This window comes from Rhea americana, unplaced genomic scaffold (assembly GCF_003343005.1).
Source record: "Rhea americana isolate MKP2758 unplaced genomic scaffold, rheAme1 scaffold_157, whole genome shotgun sequence".
In the NCBI taxonomy this organism is placed as follows: Eukaryota; Metazoa; Chordata; class Aves; order Rheiformes; family Rheidae; genus Rhea; species Rhea americana.
This window is the reverse complement of record NW_028185672.1, coordinates 1,952,691-1,971,501: the sequence shown is the minus strand read 5'-3', so window position 1 is coordinate 1,971,501 and position 18,811 is coordinate 1,952,691. Positions and strand designations below refer to the sequence as shown.

At 37.8% G+C, this 18,811-nt stretch overlaps 1 protein-coding gene across 1 annotated transcript in view; it reads right to left on the bottom strand.

The window, feature by feature from the left end:
- The window catches only part of GRID2 (glutamate ionotropic receptor delta type subunit 2), a 689,884-nt gene that overhangs the window by 119,783 nt on the left and 551,290 nt on the right, over positions 1 to 18,811 (bottom strand). The window contains exons 10-11 of the mRNA XM_085299928.1: positions 17,615 to 17,812; positions 9,979 to 10,291 (exon numbers count right to left, since the gene is read on the bottom strand). Coding sequence (XP_085156054.1) covers positions 9,979 to 10,291; positions 17,615 to 17,812 — 511 coding nt within the window. The remainder of the gene's footprint in view (positions 1 to 9,978; positions 10,292 to 17,614; positions 17,813 to 18,811) is intronic.

Sequence of the window (18,811 nt, the reverse complement as noted above, 5' to 3'; positions counted from 1 at the left end):
ATCATCATCTATGGTATGTATTCATAAGTGGCTAAGAAACTACCTGTCACATGCAGTTTATGTAGTGGCAGCCTTGCCATAGACTACTGACAGTGTTAGACGCAGTACCTTCCAGGATGGTAAGAAGGATTGTGCACAATGAAGTGAAAATAGGCCATCTGTATACACAATTAACATTAAACTGAACAATGTCATTAATGAGATATTAAAGCGCTGCTTTATCTAAGAGCTTGTCAGGGAGGMCATTATGAACATGAAGGAGACAGAATCCCCTTTGGCTGAAACCAAACAACTATAAACCAAGCAAAACAAAAGACAATTCGGTGAGAGCATATGGACAAACGATAATTTCAATAAAGACTCCACATTTTTTTTTTGACAGTTGCCTTTCCCCATCACCACCAATATTGTTATTTTTATCTCTATGAAGCTCCGAGACTCCAAATTTTGGGAGTGAGGGGAATTTAAAAAAGATAACATACCGAAAGACAGTTTTTTGTTCGAACTTTTACAGTATTATGAAATACAGTATAAATCCGTTCTTACAGGATTTCCAAGCATCCACTGTCACAGAGCAGCACCTGACTAGTTCAGAAGCAGGTGAATCGGACACATTTCAGATACATTAGTTCAGTTTTCATGTCACTAATTCTGGTTATCCGTTATTTTTCAGAGTGCTGATCTGCACTGAACTCCTAACCTTACAGAATTCAACCATCACTAATGCAGGAGCTCTAATTGTGCTCCTAAACAATATGTTTTAAAATTTAGACTGAAATTCCACCTTAAGTACATCCTGTAGTGTTGCTATCAAAGAGATCTCAAACTCAGATGACCTGARGTAATACTATGACAGCTCATAGCAAACACAGGAAAGACGAAAACTCTCATCCGTTTACGTTTCAATGATGATAATGCTATAATGTCATYTACTGATGGAAAACACTAATAAAAACGCTCATGTTTCAAGGCTGAATAACCTGTTTTTTACTGTGAATCAGCTATCACTCTACTTAAGACCATGAGTCAATCTGTCGGAAGTGAAAAATGACCTCAAAGATGACTTCACTGGATGGTGAGGGTTTTCCTCCTTGGGGATAGATACAGAAATGAAAGAAGCTATTGTCAGAAAGAAATACATACTTACACTTAAAAAGTGTTTTACTAGCAAGTACATCTAGTTGTGAACAACTAACACTCCCACTCAGCTCTGCAGATTTGTTACCACTGTTCATTAGCAGTCACTGCCTGCATATTTTCTATCGTTCCACTTCACWGTTACCTTTCCTCTATGCCAGCGCGGGGGAAGCAGAATCTTGAGCACAAACCACACACACTCCTTCAGCGCAGGTTCTGCCTGGCACATGAGGCAGCACACATTTCTAAGCCAGCTCCATTTCACTAACTTTAAAAGCACTGGAAAGTACTTTACTGGAAAGTGAAGTCCCACTTTATCATCTCTTCTCCCCACCAATTGCCTGTGAAGGAAAAACAATTAAGCAGCACTGGGTTCCTACACCGAGATGCTGCTCTAGTGAAGATAATTCCCTTTATTTGCATGCTGGGAACCTGACAGAGAGGGGGAAAAAAAMCCCCAGCTCTCATTATCCTGTATTTGCTGAAATAGGAGTGGAAAATTATCTTAGTGATCAGTGAGAGCAACAGGCTGATTAACTTGATCAAAAGACTCATCTGGTATCATTATTTTCTTCCTTTTAATATTAATTCTGTCCCACTCCTTTTATATGCATTTTAATGTTAGAAGAGGGCCGAGAAAAAAGCTCAACAGCCGAGGAAAGGAGAGWTTTTTATGTTGGCAGCTTAGAAACCTCTTTGCCATTCCTGGCTTTATACTTTGCAGTCAATTTTCCTGGCACCCACCCACCAGCTGGTGTTATGAAGAAGCGCCGCTTGGGTGGATACAGATACGGCAGCTGTTGCAGAGGAGGGACTCCCTGCAGACTTGAAAAGCAACAGAAAACTACCAAGGGTTCCCCTCTAAACTCATTTTCATCTGCTGCCTAGGATATCCTCCAGTGAGAAAGTCAGATCAGGCTGCAGATGAAATTGCTGTCATCTGAGCAGAAAGGTAGGATTTTTAATAAAGCTAAAACTCATTTCCTACTTCTCCCCTACCTTAAACTGAATTGGCCAATGTACGTGTAAGCTTCTGTGTAAGAAAATGAAATAGCGGGACAAGGCAGGCTGGCCTGAAGGCGTAGCCTCTTCAGCTTTGGAACATCTTTTGCAGATAAAAATATGGGTTAAATGCCATTATAACGCAAGAAATATCCAATTCCTGGCTAAATTATTCTCTTCCATTTCCTCAATTAAATATGTATTGCACACAGCTGAACTCTGAAAAGAAAAAACTGAGTACTTAATCTGAATCTAACATTCCCATTCTTTCAATTGCATGTAGTATATAGACATATTACAAATAATAGCAATTAAACAACTGTTCTAAATAAAATATTTACCTTATTATACTTCTAAAAAAAAAGAAGAAAGAAAAGAAAGATGGACAGATGCATCAGGCATCCAGCGGTACTTCTCCTTTCGTTTTACTTGGTCTTGATCAGTATTTATACTGCAGACAGACAGACATTACCTTCACACAGTCAATTAATCAGGCTTGGAGCTAATCCTAGGGGATGGAGGGTTTTGGGGGCTTTCACACGACCATTCATTCTCCATCTCCTCACAGAAAGTGTGTCAGACTTAACATCTCTAAATATACTGCCTCACGTACCTTACACTACTCAAAAAAGCAGGTCACACAAGACACAGAAATCCATTAATTTAGGCTCCTCTAAGGACTGTCCGAGTCTTAACTTCAATTTAGGAGAAAATCCAGACATATCTCCTGGCAGTTTAATGCTAGTGATATCAAACTGCTGCAAATAAATGCCCATACTACCAAACATTTTATTTGGAGTGTGGTTATTCCTTGGAATTACTTCTCCAGAAAGAGATGATAAAATAAATCTCTGAAAGTGGCACGCCCACAAAGCTACACCCAGTGTTTGCATAGTATATTGTGTATGCGGCAATAATTCTCAGTGTATTTTGAAAGTTCTACAGATCACTTGTGGTTTCCAAACACATTAGACACATACAACACAGTTGCCAAAATTTAGTTATCATTTGATGTGGTCAACAGAGCAAGCCCGAACCATTAAGACATTTGGAAAATGTGCATGGGTACCACGGGACTGCAGTTCCTCTTTTTGTGCGATCACATTATGAAGATACACGTGCAGATGAATACATACACCTAAATTTAGTACAACCAAATAAGAATTTTGAGATTTCATGTTTCAAGGTAGAATCACAAAGTCACAAATACACCAGCTGGCAATATAGCAGCTTGACAATAATATTTTTATATATGCTTATATAAATATATACGTGTGTGGAAAGTATGCGTGCACGTGCACTTTTTAGCTTGACCTTAAAGAGAGTGAGAAAGATATAGATATTTGTTTGTTTCCTGATGTGTTTGCTATCTGGCTTTTATTTTCCTAGTTTAGTGTTGAGTTTCTAAGTACATTTTAGACTAAGCAAATCTATTCATCTTGTCACAGGAACATGTTAAGACCCGGTGTAAGTCTGAAAACCAATCAAAATTAATATTAATTAATAAAAATGGCATTTAAATCTTGCTTTCTATGAGAAGATATAAAATGTCTTTATGAAGGAAAGTCATATACAATAATATCTCCATTTCACAACTGAGAGCTGGAACACAAGATATTAAATCAATTTTCTATGGTCAGCCAGCAGATCAGATGCAGAGTTCAAATTAAGAACTAAGTCTTTGTCCTCAATCCTATACACTGGATATGTTTTGGTTTGTTAAACTTTAAAATAATTAGGCTTAACCACCAAATATGACATGTGAGGATATAAYTGATTGCTAACACATCTTTTCAAAATGTTTTTAGAGTTTTCGTCTGAAAACTAAATGCATAGAAATTGGTGTACGGTTAATTAAGAGAAAATGTCACTAAGAAAGAATATTGTTACAGGATAATGGTTTCCTGCTGATAGAGATATGCCAAGAATAAGATAAGTAAGATGGAGTAATTCATTAAGCAACAGCAGACTCCCAGCAGCACGTTGCAGGAGGATTAGATCACGCCTTGGGTGGAAATACAGGGAACAAGACTGAGAAGTCTGAGAGGCTTCAGCCAGCTGAGAAGTATTACAACAACTGAGAAGCACCAAGACTTGGAGTCTCTCCCATTGCTCTTAGGAAATACAGTTTAAGCAGGGCAAACAGCAAGACTTGCTCATTATGAACATAACTGGCCATTAATGACACCACCGACAGCCCATCAACCCCTTCTGTTTGTGACCAGCATTTAAATCTAATCAAAGCTTAAGGGGATAAAATCTGCGATGTTTCCACATCATTTATTTCATAATCTTGCTACAAGCAAGAGTATTAAGGTATCTGAACAACAACAAAATACTTYTACAGGTAATACCTGAATCACTCGTTATCCTGTAGTCAAACGCTACTCATAAAACAACAATGAATGCTTTTTTTGTTGGAATCACTGAGAAGCGATTAAATCTTGAATAAGACAGCAATTATAAAGACATTTCCTGTTAGAGAAAAAAAAATCAACTGCCTGCTTCTCATTCTTATAGACATTTCCAAGTGAAACAGAGCCTTACATCTTTCCCCAGGTAATATAAAGTCCCAGCCATCTAAGTTCAGAAACATTGCCTCAGCTCTTACAGAAAAACTCAGATGAATTGCGTGGGGTAAGAGATAAGCAAAGTCTTTCTGTTTTATATTATACACACAAAATTGCAATTTTCAATATAATTTCATTATTTTGTCTACATTCAGTTGAATTCCATTAAACTAAACCAATCACTGTATTCTGAAGCAAAATCTAGGCTGGTCTCACAAAAAAAAAAAATCTGGGAAATTCCTCTGTAAGTTCTTAATAAAAAACATGCAGCATTTCAACTGTCTCAAAAAAAAGAGATCTATTATACAAAAAGGGTCAGAAGTAACTCTAAATCCTGAACTTCTGTTTCTTAAATAATTTGAGTTCTCTTGTAAGAGTGATAGCAGTGTACTCTCTAGGGTATTTCTTAATAGGGCCCATAAAGTAGTAGAAAGTTAACAGAAAACCTTCGAGACATTAAACCCGGTCCTCAGCAAGTATAAATGGGCTTTGTGGCACAGCAGTGAGTCGTTCCAGTTTAAATCTGCTATGTTTCTGGTCCAGTTTACACTCTGGGACCAATTCTTTGGTTCTTGCTCATATGGCAGGTTTCCAGTGTTGGCATGCTCTAAAGAGGGCAAGATTTGAGGGAAAAGCATCACTACCAGGGCTGAAGAGAAGGAAAAATGAAGTTGTGTAACAGGAGAAAAAAAGAATCAAGCAAACACAAAGAGCTCTAACTAGAATAAAAACAACAAATAAATAATAACAAATAATAAATAATAAAGAGCTGTTGAGGAGCAACGGCAATGGGGAGGAGCGGGAGGAGCAGGAGCAGCAGGGCCAGTGGAGCCGTCAGTGACAGCAGAGAAGGTCGTGGGAACGGTGAGTCCCAGCAGGGCTGGAAGACAGGGAGGCGAAAACCTCTGAGGAATGAGGAGTGTGGGAAGCCAAAGGAAAATATGAAGAGTGAGAGAGGGAACCCGCAAAAGATAAAGCAATGCCACCAAACAGTCTCTGTTGGCACTGGACTGAGAAGGAAGCCTTGAAAACATTTTCTACATTTTCTGTCCAGCTGGGTTTGGCAAAATTCAGAAAAAAACAAAAAACGAAGCTTCCGTCACTCAGTTTTCTAGGATGAGCAAGACTGAATTCCAACATAACGTGAATCCTCCACTGTCTGAATCTATTAATTCGCTGAATCTTCAGACATGAATAAACAACTTGAGGATAAAAGACACATGTTATGAATTCTCATGCTTGGATGAGTAGCGTGCGGTCACAAGTATTTGTTTTTAATATAATCCGTAGCACTGCATGACCAAGATCACTGAGAAGTCCCTGCCTTTGTAGCAGTCACAGTACTGTGGATATTTTAGGTGTAGATGCTTTAAGAAGATGAGCTTCAATATTCAGCAGTAAGACAAAGTATTGCAATGCACTAACTACAGTTTGTTATTCACAAGCATATATTATGAAAGGTTTGATTATAGAATAAACAAAAAACACTTGAGAGATTATACAGTGCTACAGAAACTGAGCCTCCCCAATTAAATTTCAGCTCTGTCCTCAGAAATGTCGTTTCCAATTAAAAAATATGTGYATTTTAAAGATTTTAAAATATGTATCGATACATACACACAGATATCTGGAATGATTGTAGATAAAATTAGAAGGACAATGTGGTTCTGAGAAAAAATATATCTTCTGTATTACAGCACCTCTGTACCTAGTGGTWCCTAGGCTGTGGGGTCACTCCAACATGGAGAAAAAAGAAATTGAAAGCGAAGTTCAAGAGATGAGTTTAGATGATGTAAGAAGCAGTGACATTAAATTATTCAAGCAAACAGGTGAAGAGATGCTCGGTTTTAATTTCATCTCTGAGGATGTGGCATAGATATGCATGCCAGAAGCAAGTAGCAAGTCAAGCTGGGTTCATCCTGGCATCTTCTGAATCTTCTTGAGTAAAAATATTCTCCAGGCTAGATTTAAGTTTCTGTAACACATGAAAGAGTTACAAATCTTTACATCATGTTTCACAGTCTACTTTCGAGAAAACAATTAAAAATACCTAAATTTTGCTACTGAGAATGCCAGTATTTCATAGATCTGCCTTAGAAATTACCAGACTGGACTGGGCTGACTCTAGTCTACAGATAATGTTGCAGCATCTTTCTCTGTTTCAAAAACTGCAAAGGCTAAGATTTGTTAATAGAATTTGATCAGAAGATCAGAGAGCCAAGGCTGACAGAAAATATGAATTGACACAGCAGACCAAAGCTGTCTGTGTTAACTGCACACTCTTTAGCTACTTCAGAAGAAACAAACAAAAGAAGTCCTCTCTGTTTCAAACAAAATCCTTAAAGAATTATTTGTATTTTTACACCAAAGGCCGCTTTTTCTCTTCAGACTTGTGGCAGATCTGGAGCCAACCTCTGCGCTTGCAAATCTTTAGTCTACTTAAAGAAAGAAAAGATGATGTTAAAATGCATTTGCTAGCCCCAAACAAAGCATCCAGCACTATCAAAGCACCAGCAATGACAGGTTCACGTTGCTTTGTTTCTCTTAGTTCAGGATATAAAAGCGTCTTTGGCTCTATGTTTTGATAACAGAAATGAGTACCTTGCCATGTTTTAAATCAGCAGCTGAAAGACTTCCTAAGTGAACCCGACTGCATTTGAAACATCCCATGCTGCCACACTTAAGACACGCCAATCACAATTAATAGCAACAAATCTGCTATTCCAAAACAAATAAAACCTGCAGATTTTTCTGCTGAATGAAGAGCTGTTGAGTGAAAACAGAAGCAAAATTACTACAATAGCCAGTTAGCCTGTCAATGCAAATTACTTTCGTTTGTCTGTATTCACAAGGGCTGGTAAACAATAAAGCTTCAGCTAATACAGTTTTTGCCATATTCAAATTGAATGTGAAATATAGGATGACATAGTAAATCAATCTCTTAACTTTTGCACTGGATTTCTGAGGTGTTCTGAGTCTTTATGTTTAAATTGGTCTGCAAGCTTCATATTTTTTGGTATCAACTCTGTTAAATGTGTGTCATGTTTTCCTTCTGGCAAATTAAGGACTGTCCTTCTACTTGTCATTTGAAGGAGACACGTATCTATAGCTTCCTCTCAGGCAACAGAAACAAASTGAACCTTTTACATTATCCTAGTGAATTCCAAGGAGTTGCACTGAAAACCCACTTGGYGGAGCGGTAAGCTCTCTAGCTGTAAATAAACACCTCTCACCTTCCAAGTTTGTGAACTTCTTTTTTTCAGMTCCCTAACAGTTTTGGTGCTTCCAGCCTGCCATGTCCCAACAGCAGGTTTTACTAATGCTGAGCTGCATCTCATGGCCCTCTTCCAATCAGTATAGGATTGGAACCAGTCAACAGCAAACTCAAGAAAATTCCTTTTCTTTGCTTTCTTCTAGTAAATCCTACCTTTCTGTCATCTGCKCTCACGTGTTTTCATCTCCTTTATTTCTGGTTTTCATGCTTTATTCAAGGCTTCCCCCTTAAGCTTTACTTGGGCACTCTCTTGCACCAGTTGGTCAGAAAACCCTTTTCTYTGCACGCTAACTGAGCATCAGCTGAAGCTCTTCATTGCAGGCTATCATACTGGAACTGGGAAAAGCCAGGGTGCTGGGCAATACAGTCTTATTTACAGAGACACAAAGCAAACGGTTCAGATAATTCACAAGACTTAAGTGACTATTAATCTAGTTGTGCCTCCTTTAAACCTTTGCTAAGCAGTCTCATAAAAAACTTTTAGGGGCTAACGATGTTGGGAATACAGCAGGGATGATAAGGCTAATACCAAGCAATAAAGTCACCTCTCATTCATGCAGTAAAGAAACTAATTCACAAGTTTTAATCTAACAGGCAGACAGATGTAACAAGTCTAGCTCTGTAATGGACCAACTGCTCTTGCACAGTTGGATTCCCTAAACTGTTACACTGGGAATATTTTGGGTGGAAAAAAAACTTTAAAACCCAATCACATACATTCAAAAAAACTCTTGTAGCTCTCAACGGCCTCTAAAGTCTTTGTATGCTTAAAAACAAAGAACAAAAAAACCCTCTCTCTTTTCAGCTTTCCTGAACTGATCATCCCTGCTCAGTGAAAATGGTAATTGCAAAAGTAAGGTCTCTGAGTTGATGTGTTTAAAAACATACTCCACCTCTTCTAGAATTTATCCACTTGAGGTTTTTATTCTTTTTTGGGGTGATTTAGGTTTGGTTCCCTCCTAGGAGTTTTACACTTGATTTTCATGAGTACCTTTAGTTTTTATGGATGCCATCTGATGTTTCCAACAGGGAACAATGTAGTTTCTAAATCATGAAATCTAGTAAATACAATACTTCTATCCACAGAATTTAATCCAGCTCATGTTAAGATCCAAAAGCTATGTTGGACTTTTCAGGCTGCAGCGGCCATGACTTTTTGTAGTTGCTCCATTAAATTACAAATATGCATCTCTGCAGTGCCGTTATTGACTGCCGAATGATTAGACGCATAAATGCCAGAAAGCATTTGTTTCATTTTGTTGTCATTTGTTATTAGCTGTATCTTCTTCATCCCCATATGAAACTGTGTTTTCTTATTCCATTTTGCATTATTACCCTAATTTGTACATCAGAATATTAAGAGATTTATATCAAGCCAAGGTCAGTAGCTTAATGCCTTTAGGATACATGGTTAAACCCTTTACCATAAGAGGCAGATTATGAAGGACTTGGGAATATAATAGAAATGAGGAATAGCTTAGGTTAAACCCAATGCTATAGGAGATGGAGAAAGCACACAGGAAGGCCAGAGAAGCTTGGCTGAGCCTAAAARTTATATGGGGAAATTAAGATAAATCACTAGAGGGAAGAAAGAATGCCAGAYAGTAACAGTAAGACCATACGGCACTAGTGACTGATCTAAACTTAGCTCAAAAGCCAAATTGCAATATTTTCTATCTGACTCTGAACATAGCACTCACATTAGCTATGAATAATTCCCCAAGCAGATAATCGGAAATACTCTTTTCCAGTGCAATAAATCATCTTTCCATAGTTAGACAATTACAAACTAAAACAGGCTAGCATGTAGTGCTCCTGAACTTCTCATGGTGCCCACACCAGACCACTGGATGCTAGAGTCTTGGAAACCAGATGACATATGGCTGTACTGCACTCAGAGGCCCTCATGGGTTGCAGAAGGGCAGTAGGGAAGAGGGAAGTATCTATAGCAAGAGGGACAATGTACAGGACGCAGAGACCCCCTTCGCTTTTTACCTTGTTGCACAAAGGATCCATACACGAACCACATAGAGTTGTAGAGCGTGGTGGAGGTCATGGACCCCATCTGAAGGCGTGGAGGGTTGAGCCAGTTCAAGAGGTAGACCAGGAGCCCGACTAGCAGCACCGTGCCAGCTATGCATGCCCACAGGGAGAGGTCGAATGGTGCCAAGCAGGCAAACATGTCCACTGTCTTCTCTGCCTTCCGAAGGAGCACGCCCACCGAATAGTCCATGTAACGAGTCGTGAAGTCCACCACATTCTCACGATCAGGGGTGATAGTTAAGGCAGAGATCCCTATATCAGCCCTCTGAGGAAAGAGAGAAAGAACAATGCACATGAATATGGGCTACACAAAAGTGTTTTGCTCTGCTTTGATTTACAGCAGCTAAACTTATCACAGAGAAGGAGATACCAAGGCCAGTATCTTAAGCGTGAAGGACATGAACTCAGAAGCATGATTAAGGGTTGAACAGAATAGCTGTATGATGCTTCTTATGTTTGTGTGACCAAACCTGGCTTGGCTGGACTCATGCACATTCGCTCTCCAAGTTAGTATTTTCCGAGAAATCACAGGGAAACTATTTCAAATACAGATAAGCTAGAGGAAATCTACTTATGGTCATTTTTCTTGGCCTGGCTCATTGAAGCCATCATCGCCATTGTGGCGAAAAGCAGACCTTGCGTATAGCATTTCTACTCAGCGGAAATTAGTTTCCTGACAGAGCCACATGATATTCAACATTTTGATGACATGAGGATCCTGACAAAGGGCCTCTGCATGACAAAGGGCATTTCTGTGGTCCTGGGGGCTTGGGGAGGCTTGAAATTCTGAATAATGAAATACTCTGCTGGCTGCAGAGTATTAAGTGCAGAATAGCAAATTTTCCATACAGTTCCATCACTATTAGATTCCTCTATAGTCTCCTACTAAACAATTCTTTTCTGTGACAACCTGTCCTGCAGGTATCCTGGACACGCTTTGTTCCCTTTACATTTTTTTCGTAATTTAAAGAACCCATTTAAGATGAGAAGCAGATGAACAACTTTACTCGATCTAATCATTCTATTTCACAGCATGTCTGGATATTAGGTCTCAAGAGACACCACTTGCAACTACAGCAGGTACTATTTCACATGTACAATAAGAACTGTGAAAACAAAAAAGGGTTTTTAAGGCAGATGCATTAACACTGTTGAAAAAAGTCCATATCCCAAATAAAAAGAATATAAATTTTTGATACTTTAATATGAAAAAGAGCACTTAAAATAGTTAAAGCTCCTACTAGCTCAACATGTTCCCACTTCTGTTCTGACTAAAGCAGTATGTGGTCCTTTGGAAGGGGGTAAAGAGAGAGAGCACAAATGCTTGAACTCTCAGTACTGTGCCAGTTTTGTTAACTCTCTTAAATTGCTTTATTTTCATCCAAAGAAGGTAAGAATTACCATCTCCTTAGAAATGTAATGCAGTATACGGCTGAAACTCTCATTAGAACCGAATTTACAGATCATCTGGATTCTTTTAATATTATCTGACAGTTATAGCCCACGGTACAGACACATTTTTAACCACAATAACCAAATTCTAAGTGTTACATGATGTTACTTTTACTTTCTTTATGCATATTAATAGTGGCTTGAGAGAAATGTCAAAGACAGCAAGAGGCGCGATGATTTGGAAAAAGAAAAAGAAAGTGCTTGAATAGCACCTCACAATAAACTAGTGAGGCAGGGAAATATTTATTTGCTTAAAGCCACGAGTTAGAGCTCTAGCTTTAATTTGTGAGTTAGATTCTACAGTGTCTTAAGTGAAGCTGTGTTGATGTAYACAGCTGAATGTGTGGCTTCATGAATTCACTTCATGTTCCTTTCTAATTTTTGGTGGATGATGACTAAACTGCCCTTTGTCCATGGGCAGCAGCAAAGTCAGAAATCTAACATCCAAGTAAAAATGTCATCAGAATAGTCCATGGAAACATTTGGAAAACCATTTGAATCTCTTTTCTCTGATTACAAAACTTTTAGACAACAAATGACTTGAGTGATTCTTAATACCTTGTAACAGTTAAGGCATAGATGCAATGAACAGGTTGCAAATGAGTCATCATCCAAAATGTTTTCCACAAACAGTGTGTATAAACTGATCTTTTCAGTAATTTACAAATGTGAAAGTCCATTTACAAACGTAAAAGTCCAATGCTCTATTCTAATAGCTGTCAAATAGGAAAATAAGGTTACATTTAATGAACATMATATTTTTCTGAATGTATACTTGCTGTATATCTAAAAGTGAAATGGGAACTCAGGGTTAAATGAGGACACATGGAACCATAGACTCTGCTTAGTTGTAGACTTGGCCCTTGCTGTTTGACTTAACTAAGTTACTATYCACCAAGAGATCTTAATAAAGTATTTCCCTGCCTTACTAGTTTATTGTGAGGTGCTATTCAAGTTACATTGGTAAGGTGTTTAAAGACTCTTCACTGAAAAGCAATATACATGACATAATAAGGATATACATAYATATAAAAAATAACTGACTACTGCAGTACTATCTCTTTTTTTTTTAAAAAAAAACATATCTTTTCAAGAAATACATTGAAAGGCATTGCATGAAAAAGCACAGTATGTAGTATTTATGGAAATACTGCTCCTATTCTATGCCTCTGGGTAAGAGTGTCTCCACAGTATGACTCTACTCTGACTCTCGGCCAGCTAGGACAGAGATACAACGCTACTCTGATGGAAGCGTTTCATTTCCTTTGCCGCGTTACAGCAGCAATTGAGATATAATTGTGTCCTGTGATAACAGAGTGATATTAAAATCAAAAACAGAAAAGTGAGAGGTAAGACCYGATTACTCAGTACTTCTCTGTTTAGCTTCTGTTTTTAAATAAAGGATACATTGCACTATTACCAAGGATATTCTTATCAAATCAAAACACGCATGCCAGATGGCTCAAAAAACTGTTTAATGCAAAATCAGGGCTGTTAAATCATACTGCCAGAACTAATACTGTGGAGAAACGTACTACTAGTTGGTACTCAAATATCTGCCAAAGCATTCCATTGCAGTTGCTTCATTTTTTCATTCTTTTATCATTAAAAATATTGTGTGTGAGTGGAAGAACAACTACTAGTGATTTTTTTTTAAGCTACACGCACTTAGTAATACAGCACTCATGAAATGCCTAACAGTGAAATTTGAAGTCAACTGAAGCTTTGGCATTGACTTAGTTGGCTCCAGAATTTAATTAAAAGGATGGTGTCAGCATTCCTGGATACTGCAAAATCYCTACGTCCTCGCCAAACAAGTAGTAATTAACTGGAATGACAAAKTTCAACTTCTAGTGGCACTGAGTATCTAGAGATTTTATGGATTGCATTGTGGACAGAGCAGTGCCGGAGTTGTGAACAGGAGTCGCAGAAAGCCCTAGGCTTAACTTAATAGTTGATCCAGGGAAGGTGAGTGTTCTTAATTATGTACAGTCTGTCTACTTGTATCAAAATTGGAAGATGAAAAAATTAAATGCCTGTCATTAGCATGTCAGACTGAATCAGAGAAGACATCAGTTTGAAGAAGTCAAGGATTGCTTAGTGCTCCTGAGACAGAAAGGCAAATGCATACAGTTCCATCAATATTTAGATGCAAAGCTGCCAATGTGAATTATAAACACGCAAAACTCTCCACTTACTAAGCCTTCACAGTGTCAAAAATCAACCAGCTATTACTATCATAGRTATTTCTTTAACAAATTTCTGATGAATGAAATTGTGAATCCTGGAACTGATCAGCTGAAAAAAAAGCAACGTGCATTATTTTTTGTTTACATGACCAGCTTATGAGGCTGCATTAGCTAACTGCATGTTTCCCAAGATCTTTGTACAGGAACATTACCAGACTTTGAAAATATAAAATAAATGCTGAAATGGGTCCAATAGCATTGTTACTCATGTCACAGAAACAGCTAAGCAGCAACATGTAGAAATCCCCCAAGCACCAAAATGCCCCTACACTATTGATTAAGGAAGCACATCTTGTACACATGATGTAAAGCAATCTTATGATGAGTCCTGTGGTTATGATCAAGAATTGTAGATTCATTTGTTTTTAAGTTGCTCTTAAGAGATCTTTCATTTTATCCATTTTCACTGTTAAATCAAGTTTCACCGAATGCTGAAAGCAATAAACCACAGTCCCACATGCTACGCAGTTATTAACATGGACATGCAAAAACTAATCACAGAAACACCTTTGCTCAGGTTCATTCACATGCATCCAAATAACTCTCCCTTTCCTCAGTTRTTATTTTATCTTCTTTTTCCTTCCTGTGTCCTTCCTTCTTTCCTTCCTATGCTACTCCYCTAAGGAAGATGCATCAGAAGAGTGCCTTTCAAGAGCCTTCTCCTTCTTCTACAATTTCTCTTAGAAATGCTTATAYCTGTATTTAGCTTTCCTCTCCCCTCTGACCAAAAGTGGAACCTGGCAGTTGTAATGTGCTTCTCAGTAGCTTTTAATTGGAAAAAGTCATGCCACCTGAGGTAGCACAGTGAAATGTGAGAAAGGCAGCTGGTATTCAGAAGAAAATGATGATCACACAGAAGTCCTGAGCTCTGCTGAAAAGCCTCGTCTCCCCTCTCAGAAGTGACATCAGCAGAGGTACATTCAGTTTACTCTTAAAGGAGTTGTAGGTAGCATGGGTGTATTTAATGTAATTCTTGGAAGTCAAAGAAGGGGAGGGAAGGAAAACTAACTAAAGACGAGCTGCTTTGATTCTGGAAACACAGCAGGCTGATTCCAGTTCCCATTTTAGCAACGAAGAGGGACAGGCATGCCTTGTCTTCAAAGCAGGAATGCCGCAAACTTGACATAAGCTTCAGTCTGCGAGGCCAGCTGTGGACCCTGGGCACGTGCTTTGCACCACCGGGCTTACCCTGCACACCAGCAACACGAGCAAGGCCGCTGCAAATGAGAGCAGCCCAGGACTGCTTTCTGGGTTGGCATCTATGAAACGTACAGTCTAAAAAATGGTATAAATCACACAGGAAGAGGATATGGGTTACTGCTAACTATCATGACAAAGAAAGAGCACAGTTAAAACTTTCCTGGGAACATTGGAGCAGCTGAATCCTGTCTGGTTCAGAAGAAATGACAGACCACTTCAAAAYATAAGGTTTTGCTTTGTTTAACACAGAAATTATGTGCTTGCTACAGCAATRTCATTTCATATGGTGGGTCTTCTGTGGTGGCCACAGGCGTCTTTCTCAACGAGATGCAGTCAGAAAGAGAAGCTCCTTTCCAATACACCTGGGCAGGACCTATCCCCTTTGTAAAAAAATACGTTGTTCCCAACTCACTCCTGGCTCACGCGCTAACAGGCAAAGAGCACCCCCTCCGTTTCTGAGTTTCTTCCACATATTGGCCAGATTATCATGTAAACCTCAATTGGGAAAACAAGGAAACGCTGCGTTTTAAACAGGTTAGACCTTTAATCTAAAACTATTCTCTGCTCCTCTGCTTCCTCTTATGAAGTTGCCAAGCAAATGGATATTTGAGCTCTGGGAGCAGAACTGGGTTCACAGTAAGAAAGAAAGCAGCCTTTCAAGAACAGCTTGCACTTGGTAAGGGGTACACACATACTGGCTGCTGGCCCAGAGGTTCTCTTTTGCCTTTAGRGAGACAGAAAAAGGGAGAAAAGGACACAATAAATGCTACTGTTAATTACAGAAGGGGTAAGGAGCATCCTAAAAAATGATACACTGCCATATTATCAGGAAAATATTTCTAAATTCCAAATGCAGTTTTGTTAACTCTTTGTGCTTTCTAATTATACAGAAAGATTTCACATAGATTAAAATTAATTTATAGCAAAATTGTAACAGACTGATAGATCTGTTCCACTTGCTAAATGCACTCAGATATAGTGGTTATTGTCGTAAGTGTATTACTAGAGTTATACGAGCCTCTGTCTAGTAAGGAGACAAGAATGGCATATGTTTTCCAGTGAACCATCTGATTTCCTAGAATTTCTGCCTTTTGCATCTTTCACTAAAAGTAAGTAAAAAAATGTTGTAGGCCTTCTCTCATCTCCAGACTCATCCAGAAGTAGGAGCCTTCCAGTCTGTGCTATGCAGTCTCCTGAATCATTTGTTGAGAGTAGAGGAGAAAAATAACTGAAGTAAGAATAGACAGTTTTGGTGTTMGCCTGAAAATGAGGCAATAAATTTTTAGTTGTCAAATTTTAGAAAATGCAAGAATATTTGCTCTTCTAAATGATTCCAGCCTACCCTATATGATCCATTCCACTTTCCAATCTTACAGGGGTGTAGGGACGTGGCAAACGCAGCTTCTTATTTCCGTGTACACATACAAACCATGCTGCACACACAGCATGGGTAGCTGTATTTCATTCCAGCAGATTTYGTGCTGCTCAGGGATGCAGAATAGGTTAAACTTACCACTGATTTTATTTTTCATGTCAAACATTGCTTCATTGGCTTATAACCTGTAACCTTGGGTGTATCAATTTTCAATTTTAAGAGCTCTTAAATTCCTGCACCCTTTCTTGGTTGTTATGTTTAGCATTCGGCAAATATTCTCTGGGGTGGGCTTTTTCCTAAGATTTTTTCCTTTACTGGAAGATATATTATTCAGTAATTGGCCAACTTTTTGCTCAAGTACTTAATGATTAGCTCCTATATCTGACTGCATGGCTCCTTATTCTTTGCTGTGACCATCAATTGAATTCACCTTCCTGAAAACAACGAGCAAGTTATTTACATTAATATCTATTGTTTTTATTTCCGAAAAAACAACTAATGTAGGGCTCTATGGCTGTAAAAGTTGCACCTACAGCAGTGAAAGATGCCTCTACAGGTTAACTAAGAACAAATAAAATACGTAAGTTCACAGCATGAATGAGACTAGCAGAGTACCATCTGCACAGCCCTTTCTTTCAGTGCTAATGGGAGAAATTGAAATCAGATGATAAGATGTGAGGAGTGGAAAAAAAAGAAAGATATTGCACATTAATTTGGTTTAATTTATTTAYGATAAAATATTGAACATTAAATGTAAAATTAAAAAGATTAAAATGGTTTATTAATTACAGAATAAAGAATACACTACACGATTCATGCATCTATCTACATAATATAAGTGTTATTATATACCAATAAAACATTTTCTGTTGATTATATACTTCATGTATTCATCTCACCAACATTTTTCTAAGTGCTATACATTTTTTATGTAATGTATCACTAATTACTGCAACATCATTTTTTCCTCTTCAGAACAGCCTCTTTGACTCATTTGTGTCAGGTCTTGCCAAATTAATTAGGATGCTGAGCATCCCGTTATTTGACTAAATTCACATTTCATACTGCTGTACTTCGGTTGGAAGAAATGGACAGCCCTATGTCTTAAATAGTTACCAGAAGGCACTATTTTCAGCTTTTTCTTTATAGCCCAATGCATCTGGGTGCACTACTAGATTCCACCAGCACAGGCGATGAACAAAATGCTATCAATGAATCAGCAAATAAGTTATTAGCTGATGCAAATATGTTGTACCATGTATTATTTAGCTTTACTACATAGATTTATTTAGTAAGTTGTTAATAACCTTACCTTAAACACTAGTTCTCCTATCAGTCCATTCCATGATCCATCATCCTGAGGACTTCCATACTTGTGATCGGGTGCAACATAAATTTCATATTTAAAGCCAAGATAATTGGCCAAGGCTTCCARCACATCTATTGAGAAGCCCTGATATTTCTTCGGTTTTCCCAGAACATTTTCAGACACCATGACAAATGGCTCTTCCTAAATAGAAAATAAAGAAAGTAACTGTGTTAGTAACACAACTATTTATCACACTGAGCAAAACGTGCTATTTTTTTCAGCACTAAAGGAAGAGCTATTTAAAAATGATTTATTCAAAACTTTCCAACACACATTAACAGCATCTCTTGCATTTTGTTGCAAGCTATTTTGTTATGCATTTACTCCAATAGAATTATCTCATACTTCCTRTAAGAAATTTTCTTCTCTACTACATATTTCAGAAGTAAATCTTCCATTGTAACATTATAATATCAAATGCTTTTCAGTAATGCTTTCTTTCGCACTTATTTTTGGCATGACAGACACACTCTTATGATGACTATCCATAAACATGAAGGATTCTACAGTGCTGCCATTTTTCACTGACTGCATAACCACTGTATCTGACAAATACAACTATTAACTAATGCTTTAAGGAAAGAAAAAATAATGGCTAGCCAACCACACCTGAAAAAAAGACATTTCTCTTGTCTGCTGTAATACGAATATAAACTGATTGACTTTATTTTAACTGATTTTGTCTAAAAGCGTACATTTGATTAGTTTAGGGAGAATCAATTAAGTGACTGAAGTTCATCTATAAGAACATGATTAGTGAGCATTCAGCAAAAGAGGATATAATATACATAATAAAGGATACAAACAGACACCAAAATGTGGATTGGGTTGGTAAGATTCCACAGATGATATGCTTTTCTTTTACTTTTCCTAAGATCCATGTTTTCTAAATTTTATATTAATATAYCTAATAACATTCTGAGAAAGAGATAATTATTTGACTAATTTTTAATTTATTTTACCCCCTCTTTCTTCCTGTTGAGTATTTAATTTCTAAATTTTTCCTTCACACTTTTTAAAAACAAGCTAAATGAGATCATATTTCTGAGTACAAAAATATAATTACCATAGAAAGATTCTATTATGATCTTTTTTATTTTCTCTGAGAACCTGGTCTGACCTACTGAAGTACAGCAAAAA